At 40.5% G+C, this 17,862-nt stretch overlaps 1 protein-coding gene across 1 annotated transcript; it reads left to right on the plus strand.

The window, feature by feature from the left end:
• Positions 1 to 1,095: 1,095 nt before the first annotated feature.
• LOC108707052 (phosphatidylinositol 4,5-bisphosphate 5-phosphatase A-like) lies at positions 1,096 to 13,834 on the plus strand. Its single transcript, XM_041577144.1, is given in 12 exon segments — positions 1,096 to 3,676; positions 3,678 to 4,037; positions 4,185 to 4,292; positions 4,436 to 4,544; positions 5,170 to 5,286; positions 7,297 to 7,472; positions 8,342 to 8,453; positions 10,929 to 11,038; positions 11,652 to 11,856; positions 11,956 to 12,093; positions 12,178 to 12,264; positions 12,561 to 13,834. Coding segments are annotated over 12 exon segments (2,217 nt in total). The 5' UTR covers positions 1,096 to 3,473; the 3' UTR covers positions 13,053 to 13,834.
• The last annotated feature ends 4,028 nt before the right edge of the window (positions 13,835 to 17,862 follow it).

A 17,862-nucleotide genomic window follows, 5' to 3' on the forward strand; every position in this document is an offset into this window, starting at 1 on the left:
CGCAGTTAAAAGACCACACAGACATCAGCGCTAAAAAAGTAACCCCCCCCACACAAGTTGTAAAAAGCTATTGATGGTCAGGGCCCCCTTATAAAAAAAATTGGGGCCCCAAAAAAAAAAAAATTAAAATTTTTTTTTTTTTAAAAACATTGGTGGCAGGGGCCCCCTGTTAAAAAAAACTTGGGGCCCCAACAAAAAAAAATGTAAAAAAAACTAAAAAATAAACAAACATTGGTGGCAGGGGCCCCCTTCTAAGTTAAAAACAAATTGGGGCCCCAAAAAAAAATTTGAAAAAAAATTAATTTTTTTTTGAAAAAAAAAAAAAACATTGGCGGCAGGGGCCCCCTTATAAGTTAAAAACAAATTGGGGCCCCAAAAAAAAATTTGAAAAAAAATTAATTTTTTTTTGAAAAAAAAAAAAAACATTATAAGTTAAAAACAAATTGGGGCCCCAAAAAAAATTTAAAAAAAAAATAATTTTTTTTTGAAAAAAAAAAAAAACTGGTGGCAGGGGCCCCCTTACAAGTTAAAAAAATTTGGGGCCACCAAAAAGAAAATTAATTTTTTTTTTAAAAAAAAAACCCCAAAAAAAACAATGGTGGCAAGGGGCCCCTTATGAGTTAAAAAAAAAATTGGGGCCCCAAAAACAAAAGTTTTAAAAAAAAGATTGGTGGCAGGGGCCTATAGAATATTAAAATAATACATTGGTGGCCAGGGGATTAAAAAAAAAAAAAAACACAAACTGGTGTTCAGTAGAATTGAACTCATGGCTTCAGTACTTCAACTTCGCCTCCTTTCGTGACTTCGGGTCTTTTCACCGCTTCAGGACTTCGGCTTCGGCTGTTTTCGTGACTTCGGGTCTTTGCGCTGCTTCAGGACTTCGGCTTCGGCTGTTTTCGTGACTTCGGGTCTTTTCGGCGCTTCGTGACTTCGGGACTTCGGCTTTTTCCGTGACTTCGGGTCTTTTCGTCGCATCGGCTTCGGCTTTTCGGCACTTCCGCATTTGGCACTGAAGAGGCAAGACGTACGGCTCGGGCGCTCGTAAGGGGGGCCCGGATCTTCAAAAAAATGCAGCGCTGCCGGGCCCCCCTTCATGCCCGGGCCCGGTACGCTTGTCCCCCCTGTCCCCCCCTGATGGCGGCCCTGCGTGTGTGTGGCTAATAATGTGTGGCTCCTTGTTTGGTTGTAAGTGCCTCTGTGTGCTGCACTTAATATGGATTGTACTCCTGCCCTATGAATAAAAGATGTGGCCAAGGACTTCAATGGCCATTTTGTACCAATTGATTCCCCTTTTTATGACCCTTCCTGGGCCAGTCCCCACCCACGTGAACTACAGGAGCAGAGCGCAGGAGCTCCTTGGAGCCCATACCAGTGGCCTCTCAGTGTTGCTGTGACAGATAAAGAGGCGGCGTTGCTTGGCAATCTTTCAGCCATGGGCATCAATAGGCAGCACAGAGGTGGCATTTAGCATAAACCAGTCAGTGTTCTGGATCAGAACTTGTTAGAGAAAGTGAGCTATTGCCCAGATCATTGCTAGCACTAGCAGTAAAGATTAATTTGTTGGTTTAATGTAGGACACAACAGTGAGGAGATCTCTGCTGTGTTTACTAATCATATGCAGAATAAAGTAGCCTTTATATCTAACAGGTGTATATATGCCATGACTGAGATCCAGCTGTGCTTATGTCAGTCTGGCTTCATAGTATAGGACAGAGCTATTCAAGGACTTCCATAACTGGGGCCAGTTAGCTGTTTAGCAGGTGTTCTTAACCTGTGGGTCACCATGAGCTTTCAGATAAGTCAACAAGAGCCCCTGTAACCCAGCAAATGTTTCCTTCGAAATATATAAATTAACCATTAAAAGGTGATGCATAATTATAAACAGAATATGTGTCCCATATGTATCTGTGCTGTCCATAACTTGCCATGGTGTTGGTGGTGTCGTTATACCATGGTGATGGTATTGGTATCATAACATGTGTGTGGCAAGCATGAGTTCATGGTTTAGAGGAAATTCTGTGCACAACCAGCCATGGGTATAATACAGAGACACCTGACCCAGTTAGAGGGGCCTAGGGGAGCCAAAGGACCATGTGTCAATGTAGTTTAGCTGTGCAAAATAGGGGAAATCCTTTTTCTGTCACTGCCCAAATATGTGTACACACTGTAGGTAGAGGCATGCACATGTATATTATAATGTTTCCCAATGGGCAAGATGTACAAGGCAATCAAAATAAAAGGAGATCTTTCTCCTTTCCCGTATTAGATTAAAGGACTCTTTTGAACAGCAGCATGTGTATGCAGTTTAATATAGGTCCATAGAATAATTGAGCATGTGATGAATTATTTATTACCATTTCTTGCAGCCTTTCACACACCGAATACACAAATAATGGCTCAAAATCCTTGTACATTTAAGTGCCTGACACACATGGCAGATTCCTCATACATGTAATGTAATGCATATGTGATTTGACATTTTATTATATTACAACGTAAAGGATAATTATAACATTATTGCCAAACATTGTGCCTGTTATGTGCCAAATGATGTTATACAAATATGGCTGGGGCATGGGGGCTATAAAAAATCACTTGGCAGTCTCCAACTGCCCCTAAGGCTCTAGACTGGACAACCGTGCAAGTCATGACTGTTAAACAAACATTAATTTCTTCAAAACTGCTACTCCCAGTAGCCCTCTGCTGCCTTAGGGTGATGACACACAGTACCAGAAAATACCCTGCTACAGACAATACTGAGCATTGGCTCTGCAAAAACGCTCAATTTGCACAATCGCTCAAAATGCATACAAAGGCATATTTGAGCAATTATGTAACTTGAGTGTTTTAGCAGACAATTGTCAGTATATATTGTCAGTATATTTTCTGACGTTTTGTAGCTGCACCAAATCATGGGCGACAAATAGCACCATGTGTCATCGTCCTTAGGCTTTTACGTAATGCTGAGAATTGTAGTGTGCAACATCTGGATGGTTATTGTCCATTACCTTAAATGTACACATTATATATATATATTATATTGATGACCCTCTTATCTTCCTCTTCACCACTGCTTCTCTTAATGCTAATCTCTCCCTTGCGTTTCTGACTTTATTTTTTCACAGCTGTCCTTTAATGACCTCTCTTTTTCCAGCCCTCCATTTCTCTCTCCTGCACATTCTTGCTGCTCTCCCTGCCTCTCCCGTGTCACCATCTCACGCCATTCTGATAAATCCACAGAAAGCTGTGGGTTATTTTTGGAGCCGTTATTTGGAGGTGTCATGGAGAGGACACCAGTAACATAGATAAGGAGAATAGCTCACACAAAGGTTCTATGCATTCCCCATATGGCTTGAACATAATGGGATTTACTGAGGGTTATTCTGTATCTGATACAATTCTCAGAATTTTGTACATTTATTTTGTTTTTATAATCCTCCATAGGAAAATATTTAACATTACATGTACTGTATATGGTTTTTCCTCAGATGGATTCACCTGTACCTTATTCTGATCAATGTGTGTTTGTTGCTCTGCCCTCACCTGAGATCCCTCCCAGACCCACTACTTTATCATCTCCCCGACTTAGCCCCGCAGGCTCTGGAAGGTCCCAGCCTGAAGGATCCAGTAGCTTCCAAACTCCCCTCACAGTGGTACAGCTCTCCACCCGTCCTTTCACCTGTTGGCTTTTCTGCCCCTGACCGATCCCAACCAGAAGGATCTCAGAGGCTCCATCCTTTAGGATCCCCAATAAATGTAAGAGTGGATTCTGGCAGATCACAGCCTGAGGGATCCTGTCCTAGTCTCTTGTCCCCAACCCGGCAGTACCCACCATTGCCTCCACCTCCATCCTCTCCTCATCGCTCTCCTATCACAAGTCCCAGAGGATCTCGTGAAGTCCCCAGGCCACGACACAGAGCACACACTTCTAAGTCCCACGAGCAGCATCCACCACCTGATTGCATTCGTCCATCACAAGCAGAAACTGAGATATCCCAAGGGGAAGGTACATTGGATGGAGCAGGGAAGGACTTCAGGTAACATTACCAAAGATTTTCATGCTCTCAACAACAAATTAAAAAAATATGCATACCTTCTTAATCTACTAATATTAAGCGGTTATGAAAGGTATGTTTAGAAGATGTATTAATTTTTATATTTCCTTTTTGTACTTTAATTATAAGGATATATTTTATCACATGGAACGTTGGATGTGCTGTGCCACCTTCAGACCTCACCTCCCTCCTGTGTCTCAATGCTAGAGATGATAAAATTGACATGTTTGTTATTGGGTAAGAATTTAAGCCTCTTGTCTATGCATTCCCCGTGGAGTTTATCTTTCTGTGAATGGCAGAACACATGCATGAGGTCTGTGTTACATTAATAGCTGAAAGTGCAATAGGAAAAGGGTCATGCTCATACTGTGTTTCCTCAGGCTGCAGGAGGTCAATTCTATGATCAATAAACGCCTGAAAGATGCTCTGTTCTCAGATCAGTGGAGTGAGGTCTTTATGGATGTCCTCAGTCCTTTCAGCTATGTACTGGTGAGCTCCAAAAATAAGAAATACTATATACTGCCTGCTCTGCTTTTGTCTCAGTAGTGTTATTGTGAATGCTACACTTACACAGACAGCATTCCACAAAGATAGATGGACAGACAGATGGATAGATACTGTAGATAGATAGATCGATAGATAGATACCATACCTAAAGTGGTCCAGCTTGCACATAAAATGTATTCAGTTTCTCAATAAAAGGGGTGATTCAAAAAATTTCACATTTTAGAGCTTGCAGATTCATGAAATACAGATATAGGATGCATTATCGAGAAACCTGTTATCCAGAAATATCCAAATTACGGGAAGACCATCTCTCATAGACTTAATTTGAATCAAATAATTAAAATATTTTAAAATGATTTTCTTTTTCACTGTAATAATAGAACCATAGCTTGTACTTGATCCCAACTAAGATAAATCCTTACTGAAGGTAAAACAATCTATTTTATTGGGTTGAATTAATATTTAAATTATTTTTTAGGTGATCCAAATTGCAGAAAGATTCCTTATCCGGAAACTCCGGAAGCATTCTTGATAACAGGTCCCATACCTGTATTTAAAAAAAAAAAGTGTTTTATGTTCTGACCCCCAAATTTGCCATTGTTCGTAGGTCAGCTCGGTGAGAATGCAAGGTTGTCTATTGTTGGTGTTTTCAAAGTATTTCCATTTGCCTTTCCTCCGGGACATACAGACAGACTGCACAAGGACGGGCCTCGGAGGATATTGGGTCAGTGTGTGGATGTTTGTAGGCTGCACTGTAATACTTTAGAATAGATTTTGAACATTCCAGTAAGACCAACACATTAAATGCCTTTTTTGTGGGGGGGACAAAAATCTCTTTTTTTAATCATCATTCTGACTGGGTGGTACCATAAACAGCCATGAATGTTATGTGACCCCCTAGAATCACCAGTTAAAAAGTTGCATATCTAAACGTTTATGCAGAATGAGTTCTGGAGCCCTGCATGACAACCTCCATGGTAACGGTTCCCAATGCTGTGACTGTTTTACTAGAGGGATATCATAAATCCATGTAATCATAGGTTTCCCTGATATTAAGCAGAAATCATCATGATAAGCTTAGGTTTTAAGCAACCCTTAAAAGGAAACAGTTAGTGTCTCTGTCTTTATAGCATTTAGAAAATGCATATATAAAAAATTATATATACTATATAATTCTGTATATATTTATTGGTGCTCTTGAAAAGGTCCAGGACTCCTTTTGTTTTTGCATACTGTAATTATGTCTCATGTTTACGTTTTCACTGCACAGTGTCTTCGTTGCACTGAGATAAAGAGAATTTGGAATGAGAAATACCTTTTTCCTGTATGTTTGCCTAGTTCATAATTATGCATGCATCCAGTGGCTTTTGGGCAAGATGCAGACATACAAGGGGTTTTATGGCCCCCACTGGAAATCATCCAAGATTTCTCATGACTCAAACACCTAATAGAACAAAGATAAGACACACAGAAAGCACACTATTCCTTCCAGCCTTATAAACATATTGGGGTTTTCAACCATATATTGTGGATTTCACTAAAATACCTAGTCAGTGATTGGACTCCATTCATAACAATCATGCCAGTCATCTTCCAAATCAAATGCAGGGGCTTGTTTCACACAGTATCTCTGTGATAGTTTTTGTCCTTCTGTGTGCTGTGAGTTACAGTTTTAACTGTGTTCTGCTATACAATGCATTTCTAAGATTATTTTAAACATGGGGGTATAAGGGCAACAGTTCCCATATTCTGCTCATTGGGCTTATAGGAAATGAAGCCATAAAACAGGAGATCAAATTATTTTGGAAATGGAGATGAGCCAAGCTGAGATTTAATTGACATATGATATATGGGTCCCCCCAAAGTGTTATAAAATGAGAAAAGCAAAGATTGACCTATATGAAAAAAGCAAGCTAAGATAATGCTTACTTTCTAAATGATGTTTCCTTTTGGTTAGTGATTTTGGCAGGATGGAGCTAGAAAAATATGACGCGTAAAGAGTGGCATTTGCAGCTTTCCAGCAGAATTACTAGTGATTGGCCAAAATTCCTGTTTCACAAAATTTTCAGCCAAATTCAAAACTCATATTGCATATTTAAATTTGAGAAATATATTTAAAAAACTATATAAATGCAAAAAAGTTTCTGTTTTCTGGTGCTTTAAAGTCACATGATTTTAAGGGTTCAGCTTTGCTTCAGCTGCACGTTTCGGAAAATTGAAATCTTGCAATAAGTGCTTGAATTCTCTGACTCTATACTAAATTCTGTATTGACGCTTAGAGGATCTCGAGACTGGAGTGAGGGCCACGAGGTGGCAGGGCTGGTGGACTACAACACTGAGCAAATGCCTATGGGCAAAATATGCATAGGGAGCCCAGTACTTACCACCTGGTCAAGACAGGTGGTAGGTTCAAGGCTCCATTGCACCACCAGCACATTAGTCTATTAGTATAGATGAGTGTAAGAAGCAGTGGCGTAACTAGTTGTTACTGGGCCCCATAGCAAATTCAATTTAGGGCCCCAAAATATTTATAAGTTGGCCTATTTTACCAAGATATATTAAAATTGCTAATTAGTTAGGGTCTCACTGGGCCCCCTACAATCCTTGGCCCCCCTGCAACCGCAGGGTCTGCTTCCTCTATAGTTACGCCCCTGGTAAGAAGGGCCAAGTGCATTGTCTTTGGCATTCTAGTGCCTAGCAATTGTGAATGAGCCCTAATGGTCCTTATTTATAGGGTAACAAGGGCGGAGTCAGCATTCAATTGTCTCTTTTTGGTCACATGGTATGCTTTCTTAATTTCCATTTACCGGCTCATATGGAGAATACCGATCAGCGTGTGGATAATTTTGAAAGCATCTTGCATCTTCAGCAGTTCCAGGGACCACTGGCTAATGGTGTTCTGGACCATGAGTAAGTAATACTGCCTCAAGGTCTGTACAATGATATTTGTTTATATTGTTGCCCGCTTTAAAGGAGAACTAAACCCTAAACATTTATATGGTTAAATGCTATACTGAACTTATTGCACTTGCTTAAAGTTTTAGCTTCTCAATAGCAGCAATGATCCAGGACTTCATACTTGTCACAGGGGGTCACCATCTTGGAACATGTCTGACACTCACATGCTCAGTGGGCTCTGAACAGCTGTTGAGAAGCTAAGCATAGGGGTCGTTACAATTTATCAAGAAGAAAATGAGGTTGGTCTGTAATATAGGCTGACGCTACATGGCTGATTATTAAATTCTGATGCTGGCTGCACTGGTTTATGCGCTGACGTTTAGTAATTATCTGTATTAAGTAGTTATCAGCCTTATAGAGACATTTCTGTTCTGAATAAACCATATATTGTGAGTTGGACCCTTAACTCAGTAACTGGCAATAGCACAGAGCATGTGCAGTGAGTCAGCAGAAAAGAAGATGGGGAGCTACTGGGGCATCTCTAGAGACACAGATCTTCCCTGCTAAAGGACTGTGGTTGCCTTGGGCTGGTATTAAAGCCCAAAATATAATGTACAACATTTGTAGCCTAATTTAACGTTACAAATTAACTATGACATATATTAATAGCATATAAATAACATATAGAATTATTATTATTATACAAATCAACAGCATCATGTTTTTGAATAGTATTTTAAGTGTTAAGAAATGTCACATATAAACTCTTTTGTAGGTGCTGTCTTGTTTTTGGAGATGGAGATGTGGTACTGTGTAGGCAGAGTAACCTCACAAGCACATGATGGAGCATCCCTAAAACCCTAATACATTTTTCTTTTCAGCTTGGTGTTCTGGTTTGGAGATCTTAATTTCCGAATAGAGGATCTGGATTTGCATTTTGTGAAATCTGCCATCCAAGGCAACAAGCTGGCTCTACTCTGGGAGAAGGACCAAGTGAGGGGCCTCAGGAGCACCAAGAATAACATGGACCTTTCCCCAAGAAGCATAACTATGACATGTAAATATATAGGTTTCTGCAATATAGGACTATTGCACTTTGTGATAAAGCAGGAGCTCTGAAATTTGTCACAAAGTGCACATATCTGGTATCTAAACAGCTGGTTTCAGAGAGGAAGCTACATTTCTTAGAAATAAATTGTTGGGGGAAGATTCTCCATATCCACTGTACTAGGACATTAGTTGCTGTTTGGTCAGATAAACTTGGAAAAGAAGTTCTTTCCACTCTGTGATGTTGCTGATCCTGCTAGATGTTTTCCTTTTCCTTTTTTTCTATAAAAGAAAACTGCCTGTTTTACCTTTAAAGCATTGTTATTTAAACTTCTGCTCAAGCTCCCTTTTGTGCTGCAGCATATATATATATATATATATATATATATATATATATATATATATATATATATATATATATATATATATATATATATACACACACACACACACAAGTGCGGAAATAGGTACTTGCATGATGTCACCAGAGGGGGGAGACATCTGGGCAGACTGCACCACATAATGTAACTGCTAACGGATACATGGTCTCTAGTCCTATCAGCCTAGAACAGGTGGATATGGTAACTGATACAGTAGCCCTTTAAAAGTAGATGTTTGTTTTACTGCATTTCTAGTGGTATTATTGTTGGTTGTAAAAAATTTGGCTGCACTGTGCGAAGCCTTCCATCCCCTCCAAGGAAGGCTTTATAGGACTTTGTGCAGATACCTGGATCAGTCCTCTCTTCCTGCAGGGGCTAAAAACTATTACTATTAAAGGTCACATCTTGTGTAATGCCATTTACAGACAGCAGATGGTGCTATCTAAAGGTTTATGTATTCCAGGAAAGCATTACAAAACACATTTCTTATAATAGCTATAAATATTTTACTACAGCAATTTTACCCTGAAGCAATGGTGTACATCTCTATTATGAAACAGACTGTGAGTGCTTGTAGAATATGGACAGTCAATACTGTCTCCAATAAGCCAGAACATATAGGTTGTACATTAATCTGAAGTAATACTATAGGGAGTGATATACTGCAGGCATGTATAATATTAATTTCTTCTCTCTTGTATTACAGCAAGACCTGCAGAATGTAGACTTATTTACCTTTCCACAGTTCTACTTTCTGCCTAAATTTACAGTGAAACTTAAGTTTTTCTATTTTAATTTTACCCAATTTTACATCATTTTTATGGTTCCACATATTTATTTTATGCATAATAAATTATTCTGCTTTTATATTTTCCCAGATCTTACACCATTTGTTTCTTGTCCCCTGAAAAATTTAAAATGGGAGTTCTACGTTAATATATATATAGCTATATATATATATATATATATATATATATATATATATATATATAGTGATTTAGCTTTTCTGGGTACAGGAAAAAAACTTACCAAATTTCTTAGAAACATACTTTAAAAGGACATAAAACCTGCAATAATATATATTACATCAGTTACATATTTAAATCGGGTTGAAAAAAGACAAAGTCCATAAAGTTCAACCCCTCCAAATAAAAACCCAGCATCCATACACACACCCCTCCCTACTTTCACATAAATTCTATATACCCATACCTATACTAACTATAGAGTTTAGTATCACAATAGCCTTTGATATTATGTCTGTCCAAAAAATGTAAGTCTTCCATCCCTCTAACCAATTTAGTTGCACGTCTCTGCACTCTCTTCAGCTCATTTATATCCCTCTTATGGACTGAATGTGATTGATCTTTATTACTAGCACGATATTGGACAAAAAAGAAATGAAATGTTTATATGATTAATGCAACAAAAATAATGATCGACTGCAGGACCCTCTTGCCTTTTTGTTGTAGTGCAGCTACAGACCAGTGTCATTAAATTGTATATGTAAAGTATATGCATATATCAGTAACAGGTTTTGTTCTGAAGTTTTTTCCTTACTTATTTGGGCAGGACAGTAAATACTTTAGGTTTTATAGTTGAGGAGAAGCATACTGAAGGCAGCGCTACGTACTGAAATCCCGGCACAAACTGACAAGTGATAAAGAACTAGATATAGTACAGCTTTTTTTTCTTCATTCTGTTTTTCTTTCATTCTGTTTTATAATATAGTAGTTATTAAATCAGCGGAAAGATGTCAGCAGCATAGAGTATTTACCTGCTCTCTGTTCTTCTGAAATACTAACTGAATTACAAAAAGTTTAAAGTTCAAGTTAAGCCGCTGCAGAAATATTTCCTAGGCTATAAAATCCAATAATTGAGGCTCATCAATGGCTGGAGTTTTTTTTCCCAAAATGGCGTCTATAGTGCTATGTTACCCTATATTTCACAGGGTGATCTGTCTGGCTTCTCACTGCGGTGTATCAAGCTGTGGTGTCGCAAGGTGTCTCTAAATGATTGTTTTTCTTTTTACTTGTTTCAGTTAAACATAGCAAAAATCTTCAAGCCAGTGCTTAATGGATTCATGGAGGGTCCTCTGACTTTTCCTCCCACATACAAGTTTGATGTAGGGACCAACACCTATGACACAAGGTAAGAAAGTCTGCAGATTTACAGCAATTAGTGGTTGGGTTGGTGCATGTGCAGATAGAATAACGTTGTGCTTACGGTCAGGGCTGAACTAGGGGTAGGCAGAAGAGGCACCTGCCTAGGGCACAACAATGTGGGGGCACTGGACAGGTACCTGTTTAAAAGTCTTCTGCCTACCCCTAGAAGTCTGCAACGTCTCATATTGTCATTTATTTTCTCCTGAGTGTAAGGATATTATCATGACATTGTAACAACCACTGCATTTTCAGGGTGGTCACATGGGCCAGATTCAATTCAGTGACGAAAAGGTTTATCACATAACTCGTGGACGAGATTCAATTTGAGATTCAATTCAGAAAAACGTATCTCACAGTTTATAAAGCAAAAACGCTATTAAAGTGTATGACAAAAAAGTGGAACAAAATTTGGAAAAAAAAATTTTCCTCCTCGAATTGAATCTCGTCCATGAGTTTTCATGTGATTAACTGTCAGACAACGGTTTCTCCCTGAATTGAATCCCTGTGTACAAAACAGGCATCTTGATAAATTCTCCTTACTGTGTATTGGAAAGTAATGAAGCAGCAGCCTGTTGTAGCTCTTATTGTGTTCTCCTAAGCTCTAAGAAGAGAAAGCCGGCCTGGACAGATCGCATTCTATGGAAAATGAAAAGTCCAATCCCTCAAACAACCCCTCCTGCCAAACAACAAGGCATGATCAGCACACGGTCTAAAGAATTAGCAGTGACCTTACTCAGTTATGGAAGCCACGTGCAGTATACAGAGAGTGACCATAAGCCTGTATCTGCTATATTCTCACTGCAGGTAAAATCAAGATCCCAGTTCATTATTCAGATTTGTTTTTAGAGTCATACTGCAGCAGTTAGATGGTAATAAGACTTCTGTTCTTTCTGTTTTTGACAGTACTCCTCCTGTATTGTTGCTCCTCTGGTCCAAATGTTGGTGCATGATGAGTGGTTGCAGCCTGATGATGCCCATGTCATCTATCGATGGTCTCCGGCATATATGAAGAGTTCCTGGGATTGGATTGGACTTTATAGTGTGAGTAATCAGTTCAATCACTTCCATACTGTATATAAACCACTTCATAAGCATTGATTATTTTTCGTTATCTACCATATACAGGTGGGATTTAGACATCACAAAGATTATGTCTCTTATGTGTGGGCAAAATCTGACGAAGAAACAGAGAGAGGGCAATACCAGCATGAGGTATGCAGCTAATACAATAAAAGCCATATATGTTTATCAGTACTTGTTCAATTAGGAATTGCTTTCCAAGACGACCAGCGAGTACCTTCTTGGTTACTTCAGCAATAACCTTGGCACACTGATTGGAATCACTGAGCCGTTCCAGGTGAAGGACTATAATTCGATTTTTTTTGTTTTTTTCTATATGAGCAATGTTTCACCAGAACTTGTTATGTGTCAGGGGTTTTGGCATGTTGTAATCTTGTATATTCATTCCATGTCCTTATACAGTATCTACTTTTTTTTAATTTATTTAGATCTGTTTGCCCGACTCAGAGGCAGGTTCTTCCTCTGACAGTTCAGATTCCAGTTCAGAAGAGGAAGATAGCACTCATATTCTTCTTCGACCGAAGTCCCGTAGCCCCAGTCCAGCTAGTGCACGTTCACCTCGGAGCAGGAGTCCAGCTTTGGCTCGTCTCCACGATCTCATCCTTCCCAACACTTCCAGCCAGAAGAGCCGCAGTCCCTCCCCTAAAAGGACCAAGAGCCCCAAACATGACAGGGCCCAGAGATCTCGGTCCAGGGAAACTACTCGTCATAGCAAGGGTAAAAGAGTAGAAAGCCCCCATGTGCTCCAGGCTATAACTGTGCCTATCATGAGTCCAGCAGCTGTAGGCCAAGGCTCTAATCCCCAGGCCACAATATGTCCCTCCCCCAGTTCTCCAAAGCCACAATTAAAGCTTCAGTCCTCCTCTACCCAATGTCACAGAGACTCACATAGTTCAACAAAGAGGCAAGAGCTGCTGTAAACCGGGTATCCCTTCCACAAATTATTTGCACTATTGTGACATTTTAAGGCATTAACTGGAAACTGGAGAAACAGATCCTTTATATATGTGGAAGTGGAAAAATTGAGAAAAACATTGACCACAAGTTTGTTTAAAGTCTACATTGCCTTTGTTATTGGGGCAGCCAAATAATGCACATTCCATCTTATCTAAAATAATGGAAAAATGAAAAGGGATAGACACAATTCTATTTTTGCAAGCCCGTGGCCATATCTCAGTCTGCAGTTAATATATATAGTTAAAATTTCTGTTTCCCTAAAATGTTTTTGGTTGTATGCCACTTTCAATGCATTCATCAGATTGTCTTGTAGGGCTGTTGTATGCTTTTCTCAGTTTTGCAGGATTTTCTCTTTAACATATTAGGCAAGAGCAGAAGATAATCTTAAGAGTATGAACCAGCTGAACAGGTATATTTAGTAGCACATTTATTACTTTATATGTATAGACACAATAGGGACAGTTTCTATACAGGGATGTATTGTGGGAACTTGCAGCTGTTATTCTGTAAAATGAGGCATTCTCTAGCCTAGATACTTATCAGATTGACATTTTATAGCTACTGTCCATGCTTCTCTAGTAAGCACATATATTTCCATGTAACCATGTTAACAATCACACTGCTTGACCCATGACTTTCAAGTGGCCTCAGTCCCTTTCATAGAGACCCATTCATATTGAATAATAACTAAATCAATATACTGAGTAATATCTGGAGCAGATGCTTGTTGTAATAAAGCTCCCATCATACAATTCTCACCTTTTTACTATGCTTTTAATCAGACGTATAGCATCTGGCAGGGTGTAGCAAGGGTTGTTTATTAGGAGAAATGTGTGTTAAAATATATTCTGTTTTTCAAATCCTGTTCTAATCAGCTATAAACGAGATTTCTAGGCATTTGTTGTTGAAAGATGTTGGTGGAATTAGTTCACATGAAACAAAGAGGTGCCCCATGGAGTACTCCAGTCTCTTGCATGCATACATACAGGGTTCGTTTCATAACACTGGGATTGCAATGCAGTGACCAAGATGGGGAGGAAGGGTAGAGTTTACCTTCCCTATATTTTGATCAGGAGGATATTGTCTTTGGTAATTAAATAGCAGTTAAATGATCAGTTTACTGCAGGATAAATGAAGAAGCAAACCTTTGATCAGTCTCTGTGGGTTACTATAATCAAAGATAAATGAGTATTTGTCCCCATTAGTTAGTAAATGAGCCCCACTAGGCCACTTACATGATGTGCCACATGTGCAGAGAAGTTTATAGATAACAAACTGGACGTAGGAAGGTGTCCTCAATCGACTATATGTTAATGCAACATTCCCTTTAGTTACAGAATTTCATGGAGCCTTTGCTTTACCCAGAAAAAAAAGTGCAGGAATGTTGTGGTTGTGCTGCATTTTCTTGAACAGAGCCCAGTGCCTGTTGTACAAGATATAAAATGAATCAGTTTTTTAGTGGATTATCGCTTTGTGCATTTAATAGGATATTAGAGGTTTTTTAGGGAGAGAAGGGTAGACTACCTTCCCTGTATTTTGATTAGGAGGACATTGGCTATTTTGTGTTGAAAGCCTTATTTATCTTAACATCCGAGTTTCTGGATTTCTAAATCCATAACTGGTTAGTATACTGGTGTTACAGATGTAGGGCTAGATACAATACAGATGGCTGTGGGCTTTATAGATGTCACTGCCTTGCTCACCATCAAATTTTGTAGCCAGTGCACAGGTATGTACAACAGGTGCCCCATTCTGGCACATAAACAAGATTTTTGGTGATGCAGTGTTCCCAAAATAGTACGTTTGTTTGCTGTAATTAAGTTATTTCAAGACTGAAGAAAGTAATATTTAAATAATTTATATAGTGTAAGTAAAGTAAAGAAACTCGGGACATTTCTGTAAGAGTATTAAGGTGGCCATACACGGGCCGATAAAAGCTGCCGACAGACCGAGTCGGCAGCTTATTGGCCCGTGTATGGGGGCCCCCGACGGGCTTCCCCGATCGAGATCTGGCCGAAAGTCGGCCAGATCTCGATCGGATGGGGTTAAAAATCCCGTCGGATCGCGGCCGCATCTGTTCGTTGATGCGGTCCCGCGATCCGACCGCCCGTTTGCGAAACGCTAGGATCCGATCGTTGGGCCCTAGGGCCCACGATCGGATCAGCCCGATATTGCCCACCTCAAGGTGGGCATATCGGAGGGAGATCCGCTCGTTTGGCGATATCGCCAAACGAGCGGATCTATCCATGTATGGCCACCTTTACTCAAAGCTGTCAACCAATCCCATGTCTTGAGGGTGATAATGATCCAGTCCTGTTTTTTTAGGTCTAAATGATACCATGAAATAAGGCCTTAAAAAGGCCTGGAGTGGATCAATATCTCTCTCATGACATGGGGTTGGTCCAGGGCCGCCATCAGGGGGTCACTGGGGGGACATTCCTCCCGGGCCTGGTGGATTTCCCCGCTTCCAGGGGGCCCGGCCGCGACCTGACTCTGCCCTGCATTTTTCCTCACAGAGCTGCGTCCCGTGCGTACGCGTGACGTCAGTACGCACGGGCGCAACTCTATTTAAGCCGCCTGCCGCCAGCAGTCAGAAGATCGAGGACTTCGCTGGAGGAGGACGTGCTTCCTGGAGACAGCGAACGGACGGTGAAGACGACGAAGAAGACCCTCCTGGAGGAAGAAGAAAACACCAGCACAAGCAGGTAAGTCCCCTGAGCCACCAATGTAGCCCCTAAACCACCAATGTAGCCCCTGAGCCACCAATGTAGCCCCTGAGCCACTAATGAATGTAGCCCCTGAGCCCCATACTGCAGGGCCCCATACTGCAGGGCCCCATGGCCCCATACTGCAGGGCCCCTGAACCCCATACTGCAGGGCCCCTGAACCCCATACTGCAGGGCCCCTGAACCCCATACTGCAGGGCCCCCGAACCCCATACTGCAGGGCCCCATAGCCCCATACTGCAGGGCCCCTGAACCCCATACTGCAGGGCCCCTGAACCCCATACTGCAGGGCCCCTGGGCCCCATACTGCAGGGCCCCTGGGCCCCATACTGCAGGGCCCCATACTGCAGGGCCCCATGGCCCCATACTGCAGGGCCCCATGGCCCCATACTGCAGGGCCCCTGGGCCCCATACTGCAGGGCCCCTGAGCCCCATACTGCAGGGCCACCATACAGTTTGTGAATGTGACCTTTGTGGTGAGGGGGCGTGGTTAAGGTGAGGGCGTGGTTAGGGGCGTGGTTAGGGGAGGTGTCGTGAGGGGGGGCTCGAAAATTTTGTTGTGTGGGGCCCCGTGATTTCTGATGGCGGCCCTGGGTTGGTCAACAGCTCTGATAACTACTACAGATAATGGATAATCAGCATATTAACCCCAGACACTCCAGTATAATTACTACAGGAAATGGATAATCGGCATTGCAGTCCATCTTTGATTTTTTCCTCAAGAAGCAGGACGCTGAAAAGAATCGAGGGTAAGCAGGGCAACATGGGACATTTAAATAGTGATCTGGGACAGGGGACTGTAAGGTATGCAAATCCTCCCACCCCTATTTGAGGAAGCCCATGAATACATTTATAGATTTGTTGAGCTTCCAGGGCTACATTCAGTGCACTTCAGTCCACTGCTTTGGGCTTCCCCGTAGTTTGGTAACCAACAATCTAGATATTATACATTCAGAAAAGCTCTTTTTTACCTACTGTATGCCTCTCTGTCTCTTCCTCTGCACAGAATCACTTGTTTTAAAGGGATAGTTCAATTTAACTTAGTATGACATAGACAGTAATAATCTGAGACAATTTGCAATTAGCCTTTCCTTTTTATGTTTTTGTATTATTTAGCTTTTTGTTTAGCAGCTCCCAAGTTTGGAATTTAAGCAACTATCTGGTATCTTACAACCAGGCAGAAATTTGAATATGAAACTAAAAGATGAACCATTGAGGGCCTGAATAGAAATATAAGTAATAAAATAAAGGTAAACTACCCCTTTTAGAAAAATAGACCACAATGAAGTTAAAGTCCCCATCCTATATAAAACTTTATTGTTCAGCTCCTAATAAAGCTCTAGTAGACACAAATATAAACAGATGGCTTGAATTACTTGTATTTTGTATGTCTTCAGTTTTCTTTCACCAGCTTTCAATGTCCTGTATACGAGCAATATCCAAGGATTTTTCATAAACCAAAACTGATGCCTACAGCATCCTTGTATTTTAATAATCAAGCGTGGCTCTTATGATGTGGTATAATCTGAGGAAACAGTGATCATTATTTTCCTTTGCATAAACCACACACTTTGGCTAAAATTACTGTTGTAAGTTTTCTAAGAATAGTTCCAACATAAAGTATTAGAAAATAAGCCAATCCAAGAATCAAGTCTCAACCCTAGTAATATCTCTTTAGGTCAATGACATATTTTTTTACTGAAGAATTTGTTTGATTAAAAAATATTAAAATAACATGCATAGCCCGATGCCATGTCCCCTTTCCATAGTACTATGCACTAGCACTATTCCACTTACAGCTTTGCAGCGTACAAAGCATCTGACTGCACAACTGATTGCACAAAGCTACCATACTACTTTATTGCACAGTACCAAAGTTTATTGTGGGTCCATCAGTTAAAGGAGAACTATACTCCCCATTAACAAATGCCCCATCCACTGCCCTCCATTGGTTTCCTTACCTGCTCCCTCTCCACCAAGTCTATTCAAATTCACACACACATACACACATAAAATAGACACTGTTTGCACCTTCTTTTTTACACTA

The sequence above is a fragment of the Xenopus laevis genome, chromosome 1S (genome assembly GCF_017654675.1).
Source record: "Xenopus laevis strain J_2021 chromosome 1S, Xenopus_laevis_v10.1, whole genome shotgun sequence".
NCBI lineage: Eukaryota > Metazoa > Chordata > Amphibia > Anura > Pipidae > Xenopus > Xenopus laevis.